The 22,857-nt window shown below is 39.1% G+C and overlaps 1 protein-coding gene across 2 annotated transcripts in view; it reads left to right on the top strand.

Moving 5' to 3' along the window:
• The first annotated feature begins 102 nt into the window (after positions 1–102).
• Positions 103–22,857, top strand: part of LOC593175 (hairy/enhancer-of-split related with YRPW motif protein) — a 28,491-nt gene continuing 5,736 nt past the window's right edge. Inside the window, exons 1-3 of one of the 2 annotated variants that reach the window (XM_795651.5) lie at positions 103–912; positions 5,899–6,001; positions 10,123–10,248. In XM_795651.5, coding sequence (XP_800744.1) covers positions 872–912; positions 5,899–6,001; positions 10,123–10,248 — 270 coding nt within the window. In that variant the 5' untranslated portion in view covers positions 103–871. Of the gene's footprint in view, positions 913–5,898; positions 6,002–7,832; positions 8,114–10,122; positions 10,249–22,857 lie in introns of those variants that run through there. The other variant, XM_011664489.2, reaches the window with a different exon arrangement.

Below are 22,857 nucleotides of genomic sequence, written 5' to 3' on the forward strand. Positions count from 1 at the left end.
AACTTTCGAGAAACTATAATTTAGTTCGCAAACAGAGACTACTGTATCATTGTGTGTACTACAGCGTCAGGCATTATGACGAGTATCGATCGCTTGGGAATTAAGCGACAGAGGGGGAAGAAAAAAAGAGCTGAGCAGAGCACACACTGAGCGGCTGTCGAGTGATGCTTGGAGAAAGAGGAAAAAATATTGAAAGGCCGAGAGAAGATAAAGAAAGAAAAGCGAAAAAGGTGGTTCTTTTCATTATTCTGCACAGAGCAGAGGCACACGCCGTCTGTACGACACAAAGGCGGTTTTGAAGAGGGGGTGGCTAAGCTAAGCTCGCTACTACTCGCTTCAATCGGTAGCACTTCAGCGGTCGAGCAAAAGGCGAAGATCAGAGCAGGCAGCAAGCAGACAGCGCATAATTTCCGCTTGGATCGAGAGCCTACTTGGTTTACTGTCAGCCTACCGAGCAATCACTCTACGGTCTTACAGGTCTTTGTGGGGGCAGCGTTTTACAAGTTACAGGGACAAGCAGGTTGTATGGATAGAAATATATCCATCTGATCAACTCTGGAATTCTTGGATTATTTTAGACCACTGACTCTGAGTACTGCCGAGCATCATTAGTTTAGGAAGACGCTTAACCTCATACTTTGTTCATCACACCCCATCCACATGAAGGGAGAAATATTTTAAGGAGTCTTTGAAAATCTTGCGATAAAACTTAAAGACTTTTCATCTTATATTTTACACTGCTGCGGCTTTTGTTTTCGAGGACCTTTTCCATTTTTCTTTCATTCGCGGGGATTTTCAGCTTATCATCGATTGTTCATTGATTGTTTTACCATTTGTGGTTTGTTGTAAACCTCTGGATTGTCATATTACCATGGCAACCTACGAAAGACATCTGAGCAGCAGGAGACTCAGGTAAGAATATAGACCTGTCAATCAGTTCTAGATCACGTCTCGTGATTATCGTTAAAATGTTCTGACCTTCATCTTGTAATGTGCATATTATCATGATTACATAGTAATCGATTTGTCAAATTTCATGATTGGGTACATTAGTCATAGAATACTGGTCTAATACTACATGCCTCCATTTAATTTGTTCATTTCAAAGATAACAAATTAAATGTTGTGCCTGTAGGTGTGTGTCTGGTATAACTATCATCAAGTATCGCTATTTGCATTACATACAAAGACAAGGATATACATTTTTAAGGCAATGCCATGATACAACATTTGCCATTAATCTAGCGATGGAGGGAGTGAATTAATGATTAATTTAATAAATGATAAAGTACCTACTCTAATATTATGTACGAGCAAAATTACGAATGCTATCCGCTTCAGTGATGATGAAATTAGCATTTCAAGAGCTGTATTGCTTGCGTTTTTGTGTAAGAGACTGACAAAGAGTAATTGTAAATGCGTTATCGAAACCACCTGCTTTCCAGTACGTACGAATATGACGTATATTATCTTGATGATGAAAGTCATCGACTATGTATGGATGGATGGTATACACGCATGACAGAGCTTTCAATCTTTTGTCCTTCAAACCATTTTAGGTTGATTACCTCCGTTACTATGAATTATTCTTGGCGCTTTTATTCTCTTTCTCATGTCCCTCCCGACAACTCACTGCCCTCTGCCTTGCGCTCGCTTTATTAAAGCATGGACATAAGAATGTCCATAATCACATGTCATATTTTAAATAAGCTAAATTTTGATGATCGTTTTAAAAAAACATTAAATATATATATTTTCGTGCATGGTTCCTTTTGATCCTACTACCGTCGGTCGGTTATAATTTTTTATTATAGTTTAAATCTATACTATTGCATTTGGCTCATATCTCGTTTATTTTTCTGATGCTTCCCAGATATTATTTGTGCCTGACATGCACTTTGTGATGAATGAAATATTCGAAATATTGTTTCTTTTCTGGCCCTCTCTATTAAATAATAATGGCTACCATTTCATAATCCCCCCCCCCTTTTCCTTACATTTAGTTTGATTCTCGAGCCTATTTTCCTGTTTTGGATTCACATATAATATATGCATGTTTTTTAATGTTTTTTTAATCTTCCTCAATCTCCTTCTCGTCATTAAACATTATGTTCCTTTCAGAAGCTCATGTCGAAAGAACAAAGACTGTAGGCTGAACAAAACGAAAATCTGTTCAATATGGTTCCCAGACTTGTGCTCCAACCAACCCACCAGCAACTCCACTTACCCACGGACCCCTTCCGCTTTCTATCTCCCAGTTTATCAAACAAAGATATCCAACAATGCTAACAAAGTGATGATCGAACTCCATACAAATTTCAGATCTTTTGTTCAACCCGGTTCTTGCTTTGGCTTTCGTTATCAATGGTATAGCCTATCATTTTTTTATTTCACATGCTGATCTTATCTAGTCGTGTAAGTTTGATGTTGGTTCTCTCTTTTGTTAGGCTCATTACTCACTTCTTGTGATGCTATACATGTACTTCGGGAATGCACATTATTTGTGTAAGTCCCCTTTCTTTCACGCTGTCTCGATGATTAATATCAAATATAATTACATTTTATAACGCTTACTTTGGTTTCCGCTTGCGATTTCGATTAATAAAATTGAATGAATCCAGTCAATCCTTTACACACATACTATCCTATAGTATTTGTTTCGACTGTAATTGGCTCACATGAAGTAACAACATGGTGATGTTCTAATTAATAGTTGCCAAAGGGATGGGGTGGATTTGGGTTGGGTTGGGGGGGGGGGCAACCTCCAAGGTTTTTAAAATATTTTTTCGGCACATTGATAATCAAATTCTGTTGACACATGCAACATGTTGCTGGCTATATTATTAATATTAACTATACTTTGTGGATTAATTATGATTATGATTAAATATGATTATGAGGCAGTATATGCTACACTGTCATTCCTCCCATTCCTATATAGACTACAGGGTGGAATATTAACTCATTTGCTTCTTGATAAAATTATTAGGAGAGTATAATAGTTTGAAGTAGGCAGATTTCTCGATGTGATTCAAGGTATAGAAACCCCCCCCCCCCTTCTCAATAATTATGATAGTCTCATATCGTCAAGCTAATCACAGCACGCTGTAGAAGTGACATCCTTTCAGAAATTACGTCTTTCATTTCATATAATGATGTGATTGTGATGGAAATATCCTTCGAACTTGCAAGATATAACTCCTAAGCGTCCATGAACTCCGTTTCTGTTGGAATACCCATTGACACCCGTACTCAGGTGTGTTATAGTCGAGGGTCTTATGTGGCAAGTGCTTTGCTTCATGCGTGAAAGCGCTCTCATTCATGTGTAATCGCCATGCTTTGAGGCTTACCACATTGTATGGTACACTGGACATGAGTTTATCGAGGATATACGGCAATGGGGGCGACAAAGACGGGTTAAAGGAAATGGAACTACATCACCTGCCGTTACAGCATCGATGCAATAATTACCAGTTAATTCTATTTTTCTCAAGGTATTAGTTGACCTATACCCCCTTCCTCTCTGTCTCGCACATCTACGTGTTTATTTATAGATTTTTAAACACCTCTAGCCTAAAATGCGGGCAGCAGAGAAGTTGAGGATTATTGTATGGTAAGCAGGAAGGTAAAATCAGAACTAGTGTAAATATTCGTAGACGACCTAACTACTGAACTACCCTTAAGTTCCACCCACGTACTAACCTTTATATGAAGTGAGAACTGAAATCATTATCCCACTAAGGATTAGGGAGGTGCTAATGACAAATGCATGCATTCATCAAGTACAAGTGATACGCAACGTTATAAAATAAATACAGTTGCTCTAGTGTTTACTGCGATAAGATGACTGGTACGTGCGTGTATTTCCCATTTGTAGAAGTATTTTCTGGGTTAGGTTACTTCTTACGATGGTTGCCATGACTACAGTGAACGGTGAACGTACAGACGTAAAAATCGAAATGGACACTACGGGTGAACAATTTGGCGTAATTCAATCTGTGCCGCAAGCGATCGACATAATGATTTATAATTTAATAAAATATGATACATTAATATTTTCGAAAATATCTTCTTTATTAATCACATGTGACGTCGAATGTTACTTGATTGAGTTGATTCAGTTCTCCTATGCAAACTTGTCTTACAAGAAGATGAACTGTCAAAGAGGAATGCATTCAGAACTGGCATTTCTGAAAGAAGAGTTAATATCAATACACCGCATAATATGCAATAATGTCAAATAACGGAAACGAAGAATCTATAAGCAGACCAATGACAACAAAGTGCCATAATCAGGATTCGCATCGGAGGAAGAATATTCTATGGGGGAAAAAACGAGGAAACATTACAAGCAGAAGCAAGATTATCAGATGAAAGGAGGGGTGCAGGGTTAAAGGATAGGAAGCTGTGTAGGTTATCGTGTTAACCTCTTATTAGCTGTCTGGTAGTTTTATTCATGGCACGACGTCCGGTTATTTCAGCATATTAATTGGGTTCTTCCACCTATAATTACATACCGCAAGTGGTGTTGTAATCAAGTTCCATACACGGCCACGAACCGTGTATAGCATTAAGATGTCAACAATATATGTACTGTCTTGTGCAGGTGACCGTGGCTTGAACGCATGTGAAATAATTCAGCCGGATTTTATACCCAAGTCATACCGACAACAGACCGACACCGGACCGACAACAGACCAGACGAAAATATTACATTACATCTATGGAGTCGGTCTGAAGTGGGTTTGGTGCATGGTTTACGGCACAGCATTTTTTGTATTCAAACTATTTACTGGATGAAATAAATATGTATATTGGGCCCACAAATTCACCAGGCTGGCCTTGTTGGTTTAAAGCTTATGCATTAGTTCTCTGAGACTCTGACTCATCTATTTATTATTTATCAGTCGGTGGAGCGTGTTGGATGGAGGGGGTCATGTCGGCATGAATAACGTTTCTCCCTCTCTCTTATCACTGTTTCATGTTTAGCGGACTATTCGATTGGGTTGGAGGCACGTCCCCCCCCCCCCCCCAACACACACACACATATCCCATGGCAAGGGGCACGGTGCCTCCTCTAGCACTTACCTTATAGACATCTTACCCTTTCACTGTCAAATTTGATTAGTGATTAATTAGATTTTCACCCTGCATGATAATTCAAACTAGCTCTGATACCGCGGTGCTAACAAGAAACGCATCGTGTATGACGGGAAAGAAATTAATTTACCGGAAAGGGGGTTGCTAATAATTATGTCAATATACTTACCATGAATTACTGTGGGGGAGTGTTAATGATGCTACTGCTTCTTGTATAGTCATGGTTGTCTGGTACCCACGTTATTATGGTGTCATGTGAAAACATTACATGGTTCTGAGCTAGGACAGTTTCGTTGTACTTGGAGATCTTATATAGCAAAAATACAAAATGGGTTTCCGAGGGAAAAGATTAAAGAGATAAAGTGAGAAGATGGGAGGAAAAGGGTCAAAAACGCCTACTTAACATTTAATTTACTGTACGGTAATTATCGTAATCGTCATGGTAGACGGATGATTAGCGATAAATAAGAAGGCATTAATTGTTTCTTCTCTTATCCCTATCATAATTCTAACCTTTAGTACAATATTTGTGGTACCAATTCTTGTTATACTTCTTCTTCTTCTTCATCGAAGTCGTCTTATTTATTCTGATTTCTCATATTTATTTCTCTCTTTTCTTCTTTCATCAATCCCCCCCCCCCCTCTTGCATCGTGCATACATCGATGATCACCCTCCTATCAGCATGTCCGTATATTCCATGGTTTTGTAGATGCAATTAAATCACAAACATTTATTTATTATAGAGGATGTTTGATCAAAGTATTACAAATATTTTTTACGGTCGTCATCTTTTGCAGGAATCCTTTCACCTCTACCAGTAACCATGGTAACGTAACTAAGGAGATGCAGACCAAGTCTGAACCAAGACGAACCTCAGGACGGAGCACCAGGAAAGCAAAGGTACGAAAACATTAATGAGACGCTTTCCTGGAAGGGAGCATTATCGGTATATTTTATAACCATCCCCTCACAAGATCTCATAATTATGTAGGAAATAAATGTGAATATAGTATCGTATATCATTATGTATATTTATGCTTGTAAAGTAGAATCAGAATGAGACTAACCTGCTTTGAATTACAAGATATTTCGCTATACAAATAAATACACTGTTGTCCATCACATGCCCTTGAAGTTGGAATCATTTTTCCTTACCTCTTTTCGTGATATTGATTGTGGCAATATGGTTTCTTTACAAATCTTTTTAGAACTCTATTGATCAATCTCTGTAACTCTTGAGATTGATCAGTACAATTCTGAGATTTGTTATCAAGAATAAACCATATTCTAATAAGTACTCAAAATGAAACAGTCTGAAGCACAATGAGATATTCTCTGGGCCGATATCTAGCTTTTGAAATATATTTTGAAAAGGACGCCGATTATATAGAAAGAGAAAGATTTCAGTCGCTCATTATCTATATTTTTAGCACATGTACATGCAAGTTTTGAAATTTGACTGTGAACGAAATGGCCGCCTCTCCTCTCGTGGTAACTGGAGATTTTACTCCTAAGGTCTTGAGCAAATTAGTTCATTTTGTAAGGCTTCATATATAATACACCTTGAACATTTGCAGCTGAGTAATGGTCGTGTTATTAGTGAAATCTAGAGCTTCTGTTCCCAGTGTAACTCAAGCTTACGGGTGATACTGTGCAAATTATTACAGGTGCGGGCGCAACAAGTACATGCCGTCATACAGCTCTTGTACTAGAATTCTGTCAAGAAACAGTTCAATACCTCCATCGTGCATGCACGTAATACCGACGTCAAACGCTTTATTAATTAATTATATCATTACCCTCACCCCTTAACCAGTTATGAAATTGGTGAAATGATTAAAAATAGCACAATTACAAGTTCCAACCAAACAAGCTTGATTTGTGAAGCAGGAGGTGCGTGTAACTTTGCATCGTAGTTATATTGAACGTTATTATGTATGTCATTATTATTAGTTTAGTTCATGGAGTTGATGAACAGTGCTTGATTTGATCTTTATTTGTGTAACATTATCCCTGTTGAGCTTTTAAAGTACATTTTACATTGTATGTTTAAGGATTCATTTCCATTTGCTGATATGAATGCCGCTGACATTTAGTTGTGCAACCATATTACAAGTTGCACATGGAATATTTTACTTCATTCAAATCACTCTCCTGTATTGGGGTAATGTAACATCATTATAATTAGTCAGGTAGGTGTGGGACAAAAATCATTCGACTTGAACATGAAAATGGCAGTATAACTTTTGTACATGTCTGAAAATTAGGCAGGAAATAAAGGAAAGAGAATGCAGATGGGAAGAGGCGGATGGAGATGATCGTTATCCATGGAGAATACAGGATGATGGGTTGGGAACTGGGAGGTTGACGGTAAGAGAGAGTGAGAATGTTTTGGCGTGGATGATAAAGCAAGTTCATGGAGGTCCCCTGGGAGCATACAAGGGTTCCATTCACGTAACAGGTGTGAACTTCATTACACAGTAAATACATGCGCCGTCTTGGGGTGCGCTCACACACGCGCACCTCTCTTCCACAACACATCCATTCCGATACTGCAAGGAACTCGGAGCGTTCACACTCTTTGAACTAACATACAAGCTTACAATGTCAACAGCACAGGTGTGCATTGTGAGAATTTTCGAGCTGTATGTGAAGGGAGCTTAAGAGTGAGAAGAAATCGTTAGCGGGGGTCGCGAGAGGGTCAGAAAAGGGGGTTTAAAGTTTGGGAGGGGTGGTGGCCTGGGTCGACAAGTCCTGGCAAGTTTGTGGACATGGAATGTTTGTTATTTTGTTTGGGAAATTCAACGTCCAAGAACACGTGGTTGTTTGTCACGTGATCCAAGTATGTTTGTGAGGACGAGTTTCAGTTTTAGTGAGAGCTTGAGACAGCAAGGATGTGGTTTGGTTTGGATGGAGCAAGGATTCCATGTCGAAGATACTCTGTAGTCGGTTTCTGTATTTCTTAGTAAATACTACATAGGAAATACCAGGCATCTGCTGAGAAAAGAAAAGGTAGGTCTCATCAAGCAACTCCTTGATTTCATTGCACCTGCACTCTGTACTCTGTAGGATTATGCTATCCAGAACTTCATTTTTAAAATTTGGTTCGACTTGAGATCTGTAATCTTTGAACCTTGCAGACTATACGAACCCAATCCTTCTTGGTTTCATTCATGAGCATTCAGCATTGATTGTAACTGTAATGATTGTAAGGTGCAAAGACTTCTCCATTTTCATTTCTACGTTACCCTGCGCGTGGTATAATAGTCATATTGTATGGGATAAAAATCTGTCATCCGATACAAAATATGTTCAAAGTTTACTAAGTGAAGATTTTATTGAAACTTGAAAGACAGTTGAAGTTGAGCTACATCGGACTGTGGATCACGAGGTCCGCGGTTCTGAGTCTCGCCGAGGCACTTATGTCCTTTGGCAAGATATTAATCTACATTTGCCACACTCGACCCAGTCCCAGGTGAGGTAAATGGGTACTTGGTAGTATTATTCTTTGAAATGCATTGTGCGTTGATGACGGCTGCCGGAGCTAAAGCTAGGGTAATAATTTCCGAAGCTCTTTGGAAGCGCTTAATATGAGCTATACAGGAACCGAATATTATCATTATTACATGTATATCCAATCCTATATTGATGTAGGCCCAATGTCCATGGTTCATCACAGTTCAGCAGTCTTGTTAATGTTGATCTTCTCCAACCTTTACCAAATTACTTTGCCAAACTTGCCGATCGGATGCATTTCTGAGATTCATGGAGACTATCATGAGATAGCAGACTAGCGAGTGGTCCCTTGGTCATCTCGGGTCACCAGACAATGACCTCTTGACCTCATGGTCATCTAAAAATACATATAGAAGGTCAGACAAATCTTTAGTCTTGGTTGTGAACCTGCCTGCCTGCGAAGTATTTTTCAAGCATCTTCATGGTAATGGAGCTTCAGATCATTGACGCAATCTTGAACTGCACACAGGCTCTTACGATTAGCAAGTAGGAAAAAACAACCTATTTATATCAGTTTGAACACGTAGACAGAAAGATCGAGAGAGAGAAAAAGGGGAGCGGCATATAGTTGATTAAATGATTTCAGATTGAGCATTATTCACAGTTTTCCATATTTTTTTTATTACAGTTAAGAACCCCATTAAATGATGAAGACAGATTGAAAGTGATACACCTTTTTATTATAATTACTTTTATAAGTTTCTTCCTCCTCAAAACTATATTATGTGGCGTTAACCGCAGGCGCGTGTCCGCCTGTGGAGTGATAACCAGTCGTACCAAAAAGTGAGGTTTGTTGCTCGAGGCACGCTAGCTAGACAAGTCTGTGAACGAAACATTCAACACGTGTCCTGCATGTAGCGAGGTATTGTGAAAATTATTTTCCAATGATTGTTTTCTTATTTACATACATACACCAGCCATGTCAGCGTAGAAAAATGCTCTAAATTACAACTGCATTTTCAATTGGGTCCAGATCATACAGATGTTATTCTTGTTTTCTTAACATTTTGAAAGAAATGAGTTTTAATGATAACCTTACCAACTGTTTTATTTCATTTTCACTGAAAGCCATCGATACAACTATATTATGACATATCATAATCTTGAAGTAACCAGGGACATTTTCCTACACCCTGCCTCGGATTTATCTTGAAAGAAACATTCAACGATTGATTTACGAACATCTGACCACATCCATAAATCATAAGGCGTAAGTACTGCCTATTTCTGCAGATTCTGGAGAGCTGATAACAACCAACCAGCCACGCCCATCGGAGCTGATACCACAACCTGTCATCTTCCATTCCATAACCTCATACCAATCTCATTGATTCCTAGTAATCATAACTGATGATAAATACATTCCTGAGATCGCATCACCACGACACGACCACACCCAGTGGAGTTGGTATTTACCACTCTCAATCATCCTCATCTTCCATTTCATAACATTATATCAAATTTCATTGATACCTAATGATAACTCATATTCTCCATCTTGACAGACTCTGAGAGCGCATCAGCATCACCACCACGGAGCCACGCCCATTGGAGCTGATACCAGTCAGTCTGGTAAGATGGAGAGGGTAGATAGGAGCCTCAAGGAGCTAGCTCAACTTCTTGGCTTACAGGTAAGATTTCCAGATCAATAATTACGTTAATTTAACAACACAACGCATTTACTGCATGTTTCTAGTGTACCTGAAGCGCTCTGTATGTGTATGAAGTGGTTGTGAGTGAAAGTCAGGAGAAGAATTACAAAAGCCTGAAATTGTGCAAATTGAAATTGTGCTGAAAATGTGTAGGAGTGGTTTGATAAGGCTTGTGATAGTTCAGCGCATTTCCGCTTTGAAAACCGTAATTCTGCCGGTATGTTTTTCATTATTTTGCCACTAATTCCATTAACTATTTTAGCGTATCATTATAATATGTAATATACACTTCGCAGATATAATTGAAGGAAATCACGGCATAAGATTTGCAATAAATCACTGATTTGATGGTGTTCACTCTTTCCTTAAACATTAATGATTTTGACAAGTCATGTTACAGCAATTCCTAAATCTCTGAGATGCTATGGTTCAACGAAGTTATTTGTTATTCGATCATTCTTATGCGCATTTCATTTGTTTGCAATTCAATCTTTGAACAAATCTTGCGGCTGGGGGGTAGCGATAAGCTATGGCATACAAATTCAAGTCATTTTTCACGATGCAACGAGAATTCATAATGGAGCAGAGTTTTGTCTGCTAGGCACGCACCGTGGGACTGCTCTATGACCATATAAGGAGCGCAACCTGTTAAAAAGCTCGCGTTTGGCTCGTGGGTAACCCTGGTATACCCTCCTTCAGTATTTGCTGAACATGTACTTGTACCCCCATTCGGCTAGAGCCTAGAGTGTTGTATAGTGCGGGTCAGATTGTGGTGTTTTTCATACCCGCAACATGCATGAAATTTCCGCGTGATCGGTAGAGATAAGGAGGAATGGATTTGAGAGAAGAATAATAGATATGAGCGGAGATGAGATGAGATATGTCATGCATATTACCAAGTCGTGCTTCACGGTTGCTCTCCTAGCTTGTGTAGTCCGAGGGGGAAAGCCTGCCCAGATTGAGTAATATGGACATCCAATTCAATTCTTTGTTTCCCGTTACCATGGTGTCTTGAAGTGAGCTTCTGTGTGCGTGTGTTGAGAGAGAAGGGGGTCTTAGTAATATCAAGTGAATGTCCTTGATCAACATGATCACATTGTAAGGAGCAACATTTCTGAAAAAACACCGCATTCACGAATTTGATAATCGCCTCAAGGCTCAAGCACCAAGTCATTCATTAGACCTCTATTGTACATACCACTAACGATGTCTACATACAAAACTGACACTAATGATGTACATGTAAATTATGACTGATGCAGTGCCTTGAGGTACAGGCGATCAATGATGAGAGGGATGAATGGGATAAGGATGTTTGGAATAGAAATCATGATAATTTTGTCATGTTAATATTGTGCAACATGACCCAGGATATCCCACGGAACACAGAATGGGTAAATGGGATGACCAAGCGTAGAGCAAACTAGGAGTGGCTAGCCGGTGTATTAAATTCCTTGCACAGTCCAGTGTTAGACCCATTTTTCAGTTGCTGTTTAAATTTTAATGATTATTCTCATCAGTGTCAGTATAGGCCCAGTGCTGATCTTAATATTGTTCCAATCCCTCCTCTTCCTCATCATCCGACCCTCCAATCCTCTTATGCCCTCCATGTTGCTCTCCTCCTCCCAGTAGTTCTACCCTTTACCCGTACAAAGCCATGGAATAAAGCAATCTAATTAATGTAAAATTACACACAGTTAATAGCATTAGCCCAGCCTCTGCCACTAGACAGCCTACCAGCTGATCATCCAAGCTTACTAATCACTACTCGATAATATGCTCGGCTTTTGGACATCAACCTGATAAAACTCGATAAACCTGTCGTAATCGTTACATAAAGTGAGGGAGGTTTCTTTATCTCCTGCTGTATGGGTAAACGTATTGTATTTGATATCATTGTTTCGGATCACCTCAAGAATATCAATAATGCTTCAGAGGATGTTTGTCTACTGATTAGGGGAAGAAATAAAACCAAGTAGCTCTTGACGTCACGTCCTTTAACCCTTGATCTACCGGATTAATTCCTTCGCCAGCTTGCAGAGGATCGGGTGTGTTTTTGTTCATGGAAGGGAAGTCTGACCAGTGTCCGTCTGCCTGATAGTATTTGGTATTGTGGTTTATTTTTGCTTGCTAAGTGGTCTCATCTAGTAACCCTTCTTGATATCTACGTAGTTGTAATAATTGATTGATGATGATATATTCTTGTGTCGTATAGGTGAACTATAAACGAAATTACCATCACCATTATCATGATTACCATTACCGTCATCACCAACACCAGTCAAACCATCAACCAACACCACTATCACCACTACCCACATCAACACCACGACCAATACTAGGAATTTTTAGATTTGCCCAACGACAACGTGGATTGCTACGATCGACGTCCTTTTAATGCACTGCCTTGTATGGATGTCACACGTATCAGTCCACGCAAATATAAAAGTCCCTACTACTACCACCACCACCACCACCACTATCGCCCCAAACATCATCTCCACCACCACAACAAATACCACCACCACCATGCCATCAATTTGTCACCGCCACCACCAACAACATCTTTACTCCTACCACCACCTAAACAACCACCACCATCATCACCATCACATTCGTTATCATCATCATCAAGAGCAGCAATGCATGAATAAATCATCCAAATCATCGCAGCTCTGGCAAATGTACAATGTAATCATCCCTCATTTCTGAAAGGCAGATGAACCCCAAACTAATTACCGTTATCATCAGATCAGTGCGAGCTAATGGATGCATCATTGTTGCGAGGTAGGGAGGAGAAGACAATGGGAGGTAATTCCCGGGACTAAATTGTCTTTGTGACAAGATACACCATCCTATATCTAAGGGTCCATCGCCTGAGCTCATCGGGGGTGCTGCATACAAGTAGCTCGGGAGCTCCGTCAGGCAAGCTAACAGGCTATTGTCGCTTGCCTGCATGACACTGTGTTGATGGTCGTCCATTCATCCCCGAACCTATCCATCCCACCACACACCTGCTCCCTCTACTCCCAACCAGTGGTCCGCGCAGAGAGCAGACATTCTCCTCCGCTTGGTTTATTTCTTGGCCAAGATGACGTTTGATCAGGTGTAAACGTGAAGAGAAAGTTGAATCCCTGTATTAGAAATGACAGATCACTATGCTAATATAATGATGGATTAGCTAGGAGCCAGGGTACTGACTGGCTAGAGGGCAAGAAGAAAGAAATGTGATTCATTGAGCTATTCGCGGAACAGCACTTCTTGCAATGGTAAATGGCGTTAGGGTCATTAGAAGCACCAAAGACACACCGATGTCTTATGCAATGATCATTAGCAATGCTCTAAGTTTTTGTAAGCCCATTGTTGGAAAGGAATTTTACACATACACCTAAACACAATATAACTCTCGATTCGCATTAATTTAATATCTGAGTCACATTGTCATACTTTTTGTGTTGGGATTTGGTATCTTATTATGGACTGATGAAACGACACAATAATGCAAAGCAACATTTCGACGAAAAAAAACATAAATTCAAATAAACTAGGCCTACCTGTACCTGTAATGAAAAATTAGATTCATCTTTTCGCTGAATTAAAGAAGGTTGAAAAGACAAGATGTTCGTGATTATTCAAACTTTCACCTTGAAGGCATTGCGATCCTGCATGATATCTCATCATTATTTCACTCAGTACCTGATGTGAATACGGACATCTTTATGCTTAGAGATGACAAAATAGATAATGAGGAGATAAGTGAACGTGAGTGAACGTGACTGTCTTGATAACAGGATAAAGAGATAAGCTGAAAGAGGGTGAAGTGTGTCGGAGGGAGAGATATTGGAAGATTGATTCCGATGGAGAGAGAAGAGGGAGGGAGGGGTGGGGAGAAAGAGAGGTATAGGGGAGATGGGGCACACAGACAGACAGGTATAGTAGAGAAGAGGAAATTCATGAGAGGAGGGTGATGTGAAGAAGGACAGTGTGAAGGGGGAATGAAAGTTGGAAAACAGAGCCCGACAAATAGTGAGAAGGGAGGAAGAGATAAAATATCAAAATAGAAAGAGGGAGATAGAAAATATACCTAGAAAGGCAGAAAGATGTGGTTCAACGGAGGAGTGGGGCGAGAGAGATGAAACAGGGGTACAGGATGGGAGAGGGGAGACAGACGGAGAAAGGGGGAAACAAAGAGAGAGAGAGAGAGAGAGAGAGGGTAAAGAAGGGGGGTAGATTATTCATGGATGATATCTGCCTTATGTTGGAATGCTTCTTGATTGTGTTTGAAGGCTGGCGTGTGTATGGAGCGCGAGGGAGGCACGTGTGACCCGCGCCCTGTGTGCCTACACCTCAATGAGCTGGCAGCAGACTTGGCAACCGGTCCTCTCAATTTCTATGAATTTTTGAGACCCAAAATGCACACTTCGCATAGTAATGCGACTTTGCACGTAACATGTCCTTAGCTATTTTTATGTGTCGATTTATGAGTTCAGAAAGAGAGAAATAGCATTCTACTAGTAGGAGTACATGATGGTAGAAAAGCGTTGCAAAAAGTGGGATTGATAGTAGAAACGGGGAGCGAGGGGGAATGGGAGAGAAAGTCTGACAGAGAGAGAGAGAGAGGGTGAAATGAGGATACATGTAGTTTGGGGAAGAAAATGGCATGTTGCTTTGCGATTTCCTCTTCGCAAGGGCCTCACCTGCAACATTATGTATCACAAATCAATGTTAGGCCCCAAGAGGACGGAAGAATCACAAGCAACATGAATAATTCATAAGCCTGTATGAGTAGCGAAATGAAGTGTATCTTATTGGTCCTCTTCTGGGGAATAGATGGCAAAATAACCCGATCAATTATGTTTCTGGTCCTATTTTCAGCTCTTATTTTAGTTTCGTTTCATTTCCGTTTCATTTCCTTTAACATATAGAGACAAGGTTTGTTAACATTTATATTGACACCGTTGCATTGAATCTAATCCAATCCAATTCAATCAAATCATGCACGAGTGACTCATGGTAATATTAATTTTGCTTATCTTTATTCAAAGTGAGTATAGAAGGGAGACAAGAGCAAGTTTGAGAAAACATTACAAAATTGAATGGAATGAGAAACACATAATGGGATTAGAAAATGCAAAATTATGAGTCGAGCTGAGAAAGCGAAATCCTGAGGGCGGACACATGATTCATGCAGACCTTTTAGCATTTTATTTCACATTAAATACCGGACTTTGTTGTTTTGTCGTGTTACGCTTTCTGTAACTTCCCGCTTTAATAATAAAATGACTTCGAAACTGCAACTGAACTGACAAAGATAGTAGATCGTGCCTATTGATCCCGCCTCTTAAGAAACGTGTAGTGCATTATGTCTGTGTATGTTCAGCAATACAATGCCATCATAATTATGCACGCGTGTATTGATCGAGATAGATCCTAAAGTCCAATTCTAACTACATGTAATTCCAACCTGTTGACCAATGTACTCAGGGTTTACTTGCTCAACCCACGCATATCCGTCCGCTATCATAACGGTTTCGGTAGCATAACTTGCAAATGGTTGGATTATGAAATTTAGCGAGGGACATTAGATAAGTGCATATCTGGATATTCATTACAGGCTGTCAACTTTAATGACACATGGCATTTTACATATGTTATCTTCGCGCACGAATCAACATTTTGAAAATTAGTTGTTAACTCTGTCATATTACATAAGGGCATGTACATAATTATACATGTAATATTGTAAGTGCAATTTATCTGCATGTATTATGTACAGCATACGTTAGGCAATAAGTGCTTATAAACCGCCCTCAAAGCGAGCAAATATTTAACATGACCACGCTGTTGACATTTGGAGAAGAAGAGGAGAAAAGGGAAGATGGTTTAGAACGTCCTTTTACGCACTTCTCTCATGTTTGCTTTGAGTTGACGTGTGAGCATGATGAGGGAGAGAGAATTCACAAGACAGGAAAAAAGGACATCAAATGAGAGGAAAAGGGGAAGAAGATGAAGCAGAAGGAGGAGGAGGAGAAGAAGAAGAAAAGAAGAAGATGAGGAAGGAGGAGGAGAAGAAGAAGAAGAAGAAGGAAAAAGAAGAAGAAGAAAAAGAAGAAGAAGAAAAAGAAGAAAGGGAAGAAGAAGAGAAGAAGAAGAAGAAGGAGAGAGAGAGAGAGAGAGAGCGAAAGTAAAGAGAGAGAGAGAGAGACAGAGACAGAGAGGTAATCATTAACACAGTGCATGGAACTTGTGAATTGATAACCAACAGGACATGAAATTATACATAATAATCCCTATTGATCGGAGTGTTCAAAAGTATCGGAGATAAGTATGTCCTTGAAAGTTTGTTGTCAAACTGAAAGCAGCTTAAGTTGAAAGTGAAAGCAACTTGTTTCCAAACTCGAGACCAATAATCATTATAATACCTCGTACTTTTTAAACGTTCTTGTAAATCGATGTGCTAGCTCAATGAGTACAGGGAAATTGATTGTTGCTTTACACGTTTTGCCTAACACAACTACACGGCATGTATTGATTTCAATCTCAAGCTGATCCATGTTAACATACTTAGGAAGGATTCCCTTATCGATTTAGAAGTATTTAGGTCTTCTAAGTTCTAACCCCACCCTCTCCCGCAACCGGCCAACCGAAACGCAACTCTCTATTATTTGATAATAGGTATTCCACTTCATTTTTACAATTACGTTTTCCATTCCATTATATTCTTGCTTCAATTTCGTCCACGAATTGTAAAACATGCAAATGCTTTAGTCTTGTATCATTCACATCGATTGACAAAGCTTGTGTGTAGTTGAATTGACCTAGCAACAATCATACGCTTTGTCATGACACGGGAATATCATTTATGTATAGAGAAGGCGATATACCCTCCCATAATCTTGCTAGTAATTGTCGTAAATAATGCATAACTGCTTGAAATGTATAAAGATGTCACGAGTGAAAATTGCAGTATTTCTCATTTGAGACAAAACCAAATAGGATTTATCACAATAGCCTGAATACATTGTAAAATTAGTATTGTCGTTTTGACTCGTTTATCAAATAAAAAAGTATATTCCTGTTAGCAAGGTGGCCTCCCAAGTTTATATAGTCACGCTCCATATTCCAGCATACGTGATCAGGATGGTGTGGCTTCTTTGCCATTCATCTTTCTCTCGATTCGTGACTACCAGGCCAACTTTATTTGCTCTGCTCTGAAAGGGCTTTTAAACAAAGTGCCACTGTGAATTCTCTCTCCTTATACAGTTCATAAAATGTGTGGGAGAAAGGCCAGCTTCGGAAGAGAAGTGAAGAGGAAAATAGTGGGACAAAATGATAATCGAAATTTCGTCTTTTCCTGAGGTATCTGAATATTGTCCCAAGATTATTGATTTGACCGGATGGCACCTGTTGCAGAGGATGGAAGCTTCCTCAGGTTTCATATAGTACCTCTGGGTGTTGCAGGGTCGTCGTCATGGAGATTGCATAAATCAGAAAGTATGGTATTCCTGCCAAATGAAGATACAACAATGGTTTACGCAACAGTTCAAGATCAGTAAAAAAAAATAATCACCTGCATAATTATATATATATCAGATTATTATGAGATTACACACTAGTCTTGACATGCATTGTTTGTTGAAGAGGAGAAATAGAGAGAGAGGGAGGGAGCTGTAGAAACGAATGAGGAGCTGCAAAGACGTGTACATTTCTACTCAAGAAAAATCGCTAGATGAGGCAATCTTCATAACATGATACAATTCCACATAATTTCTCATCACACTCATCATGTCCATAGCAACGAATACGTCTCATTCTGTCTCCGGCAAAACTTCTGGAGCAGAATAATATCTAGGAGGTTACTTGCGGTCATTACCATGCATCCCATTACCTACGTATACCCCGACAGAGGCTGTGGTAGAGTCTGTTACATTGCGGGTTTGTGGTAACGATTCATTGCTTGAACGATGAAGGGAATCAACGATCTTTCCATCCATGCAACACTAAAAACTGATTTTTCATGAAAAGGAAGGAAATTCACCACTAGGTAACCAGACTAGATTTATATCACTGATAAAGTTTCACAAAAAGGTGGGAATTTTATTGAGTATACATTGTACTTTCAACATTTATTTATGAGTTCATATTCCCGCTTCGTCGAAGCACTGTGCTTTAAATGAAAATCAATACTTTGTGAATAATGCAAGATTGTGGTAGATAAGCACGCGAAGTGTTTGAAATAGCGCGATGCTGCTGTTTGCCAAACGTTTTGTTAAAGTTTCCTACAAAAGATGTATTTTTTGTTGCTTGGCTTCATCAATCATGCAAGCATTCAGACTTTGTGATTGGAACTCTGATTTTGACAGATATTGATTTTATAGCCGACTTGATTTGACAAATGAAGAAAAAGTCCTTTCCAATCAGCTGAGAGAAGTGACTGGTTTGTTATTTGTTATAACTGCAGACCTCGAAACTCTACAACGTATCTTCTGAATTATGCCTACAAATTTAAACAATTAATATTGCACATTTAGCCAAAATGATGAAAGAGCTCAAGCGAATATGCCAACAAATGGAACAAAGATGATGGGGGTAATTATGTTCTTACTAACATTACACCATCCAATATCATCCACACGACACCGATACCAGACCAACGGAACGAACAAAACAGTACACTTTCGTCAGTGAAAAAGAATCTGTCGGGTTTAAAGCCCCTCTATAAGTGTTGGGAGCCCCACATTCGCCAACAATTTGATGACAAAATTTCACTTAATTGTATCATATTGTGAAAGAGGATGTCTCGAGACACATTTCTGCAAAGATATTCAAAACAAATGTGTTTGAAGTCGAATATTTATTAAAGAATACAAAATCTAGGTTTTCTGCGGCGACAGAAAACCCAAATTATGTATTCTGTTATCAATATCTGTCTTCAAATAGATATTTCTGGGGGAAATCTTTGCAGAAGTGTGTTTTAAATGACATCCTCTTTTACATTATGATACAATTTAAGAGAAAGTTTACCATCAAGTGGGGCTCGATCCCAACACTTCAGAGGGGCTTTAAAGTCGGTCTGTAGTCGGTTTGGCGGTGTGACAAAGGTAATAATGTTAGTTTCTCTTGAAAAGAACTCCAAGGGATTTCCCCGGGCTCATCCCATTATGACGGCTCTTCAACGATTTATGACTATTTTTTTGTACATACGTGAATAGGATAGGAAGCTCTTTTATACTATGTGATATCACAGATAATGGAGGATTTCAATCGTGGCCTGAGATAAAGAGATGTATTAACAAATGACAATCTCGTTGAACGCCATCAATATTGTCTGACCTGTATAATAATAAAAGCGAAGATTCAAACCTGTCTTTGTTTTTTTCGGCAAACAGTGAAGACCAACTTCACCGAATGGCGTCGCAATTGGAATGGAGGCGCGAAAATTGTGACAAGAAGACGGCCATACTCTATTGTTACAAGCACGTCTCGCATGATATATGAGATTATTAGCCAGCCCCACGAGACTGAGAATATGTGATATCGAAATGGAGAGAAAGACACACTTGATAACAGATGTTTAGATAGAAATCCTATTAAAGATTTGTTTGCGTTGTGATTGCGTTGAACATATTGACTTTTGAAAGTCCATAGACTTGATTGATATTTTCCTTTTTTTTCTTCTTTCATGAACACTTCATTTGGTTCATGCCTTTATTTAGTCATTGTGTGTTTTTATCCAAATTATTTGTTGGTTTTTGGTTTTATCTTTACATCTGTAATATCATTCTCTCATGCACATCTACCTTTATGACTATTACTCTTTCTCAAAAACAAGAGGGAAAATCCTGGGCTTGTATCAAAGGATATTTTAAATAGGACTTTAAAATCTACTTTTGCTATTCCCACAATGTTACTTGGTGCTTGCACGTAGGTATTGATTCCATTCAAATACAGTTTCGACTATGGTACCTTGTGAAATGAACGTTGCATTGACTAACTGGATTTCAGTCTATGGAAGACTGACACATTATGTTTCTCCTACTATCCCTAGTGATATATGATTACCTTATAAATGGGAAAAACTAATCTTAATTGTATCTCATTGCATGATCATATCGCCATAGCCAACTTTAGAAGATGCAACATGTTCTCATTAATCTATGAACAAAACATTTTGTGTTATTGGATTTTATTCAATTATTTCCAATAGTTATCATTTACATCCGAAATAATATCTTATAGTTATTTTGCAATTCCCAAATGGCCAATTATTATATTAGGTCTGGTAAGTTGACCATGATAATTTGATAGTCATCAGAATTCCTGTGTAAAATCTAAATGTCCATATCGGGATTACATGGTGTCTGGAGATGTTTGATGAATGTGGGCGTGGTAAGAAGGAGATGCGCTAGCTGTCTGCAAATCTCATTGTGTATTGTTGTACTGAAAAATATGTGAATGTATAATTATCATCTTACGTATCAAGAAATTGATTTAAAGATACATCAGAGAAACTTCACCCTCAAGGTTGGAATGATGAGATGAGAGAAAGCAAAGAAGATGTCTTCAACTTCACCGAGAGTTACTCGATGATTACACGTTCAAGGCCATTATCATGATCATCAGCCTCGCTCGGAAACGGGTTCTGTTTCACTCCGCTGCCGTTCGTACCATGTTACTCATCTCGTGTATAATTCAGATCGTTTTCACATCTAGCGATCTGTCTCTCAGACTGCGTATAGCATCTGTCATTCCTAACGTGTCATGCATGTGCAATCCTCTTACAAGACTCTAATTACCATTTCGATGTGAAACGGTCACAGTGTGCTTATCTGGGGCATTACATCAGCTAGGTTCATACGAGGGTCTATAAACTTAACGTTTAGCTCCTGGTTTAAAACTAAGATTTTCTTGTAGGGAAAAACTGTGCGGACGCACTCGTGGTTTCGATTGTTTTAGTTATTCGCAGTTTTTAAAACCACGAGCTATGTGATAGGATCAACGGGTAAACTTCCAGCTACAGGCTTGGTCCTCCCTCAAAGTTATGAGCCGTGCAGACGCACTAACTTCGATGTTTCACCAACCTGTAGTTATAACTAAAGATTATTTGCTTGGCTTGCAGTTGGACCCGTGTGAACATATGTATTAACGGGTCTTGCTATTCGGAATAGCCTGTGTAAAAACATGGACCCATTCACCTACTGTGTGATTAACTTTCACATATGAACAGGTCTAGATGTGAAGTCTTCATATTACCATTCCGACGCGTATTGTATGACTCAGATCAATTTGTTAGCGAGCATCAGCGCCCTGAACATGGCGAACTTCACACACAAGAAACGGCCAGTGATTACTCAAACCATCCATGCTCCAACCTTGCTGGCGATGCAGACAAAGGAACCTGGTGCTTTTGAAGCGTGCAATATTTTTTTCTTCGATCCAGAGATTAACAAAACTGTTTTAAAATAGTAATATTGTACAGTGACATAGTGGACAAATTGGATGTGATTCGATTAGATTTGTTGACATTGGTTATATTTATTTCGATCATACATTTCCATGACCATTCATTTGATACAAAGCATATGAATATGTCCATCATTATAATTGTAAACATTGAATAGATTCAGAAGGGTTGCAGCGCAAATCCGGAGCTTGATGTGCATACAGTACCCAGTTAGAAGAGTTATATGGATGAGATATATAGATACTACATTTTAGTATGATAGGAAGATGGAAAATCGATATAGAAGAAGAGTAGGCAGGTCAGAGAGAATGGATAATATAACGAAATGAGGATTGATTTTTAAGTATAACAAGATGAACGGATGAGAAAGGAGTATGATGAAATCAAAGTGCACAAAAATGAAAAAGAGAAGGGCGGACGGAATACTATATTAAAAGACAGAAATGGAGGGTAGATGAAAAGAGGGAAAGATACAGAGAGCTAGCTGAAACTGGAAGAGAATTAGAGAGGGCATGGGCGAGCGATTCTTATGTTATTCTTGAGGCTACGCTCCGTAAGGTGGATACAATGAGTGAAGCAAAGCGCCATGATGTATTGTTAGTGATCCATAGACCTGTGTTATCATTAGAGAACCAACGCATTCAAGTTCAGTCCACACACCCACTCCTGAATAATCAAATCGATTTGTGAAAGAGGTATTGAAAAGAAGAAGAAATAACCTTTAACGTCTTTCTTTTCGTACAACTATAGAAACATGGACTTCGAATGAGAGCGGAACGGCGTATTATTTTCATTTGCTATTTTCTCGTTCAAGGCTTCCGGAACGCCATTGTGAATAGCTAATCAGATGAAACGCTCCACTATGCCTTCGCGTGCCTTCCCCGGTGGCTTGTATTAATATTGTGTGGAATTCATGAATTGCATTTCAAATTCATTCATAACCCCTCCAATAACTGCTGTCATGTCATTTCAAACTCGATCTTAAGGCCCACTGCACTACTTGTAGCTACTTGCGCCCTCTATATAACAAACAATGCCTAATCGGTGACCATTGGTCCCCCATGATCCTCTTTTTCTTATGTTAACTGAGAGCTGAGTTGATGAGATAACCACCTGTCCAGTGA

Source organism: Strongylocentrotus purpuratus, unplaced genomic scaffold (assembly GCF_000002235.5).
Source record: "Strongylocentrotus purpuratus isolate Spur 01 unplaced genomic scaffold, Spur_5.0 spur5_scaffold_21, whole genome shotgun sequence".
NCBI classification, from domain to species: Eukaryota; Metazoa; Echinodermata; class Echinoidea; order Camarodonta; family Strongylocentrotidae; genus Strongylocentrotus; species Strongylocentrotus purpuratus.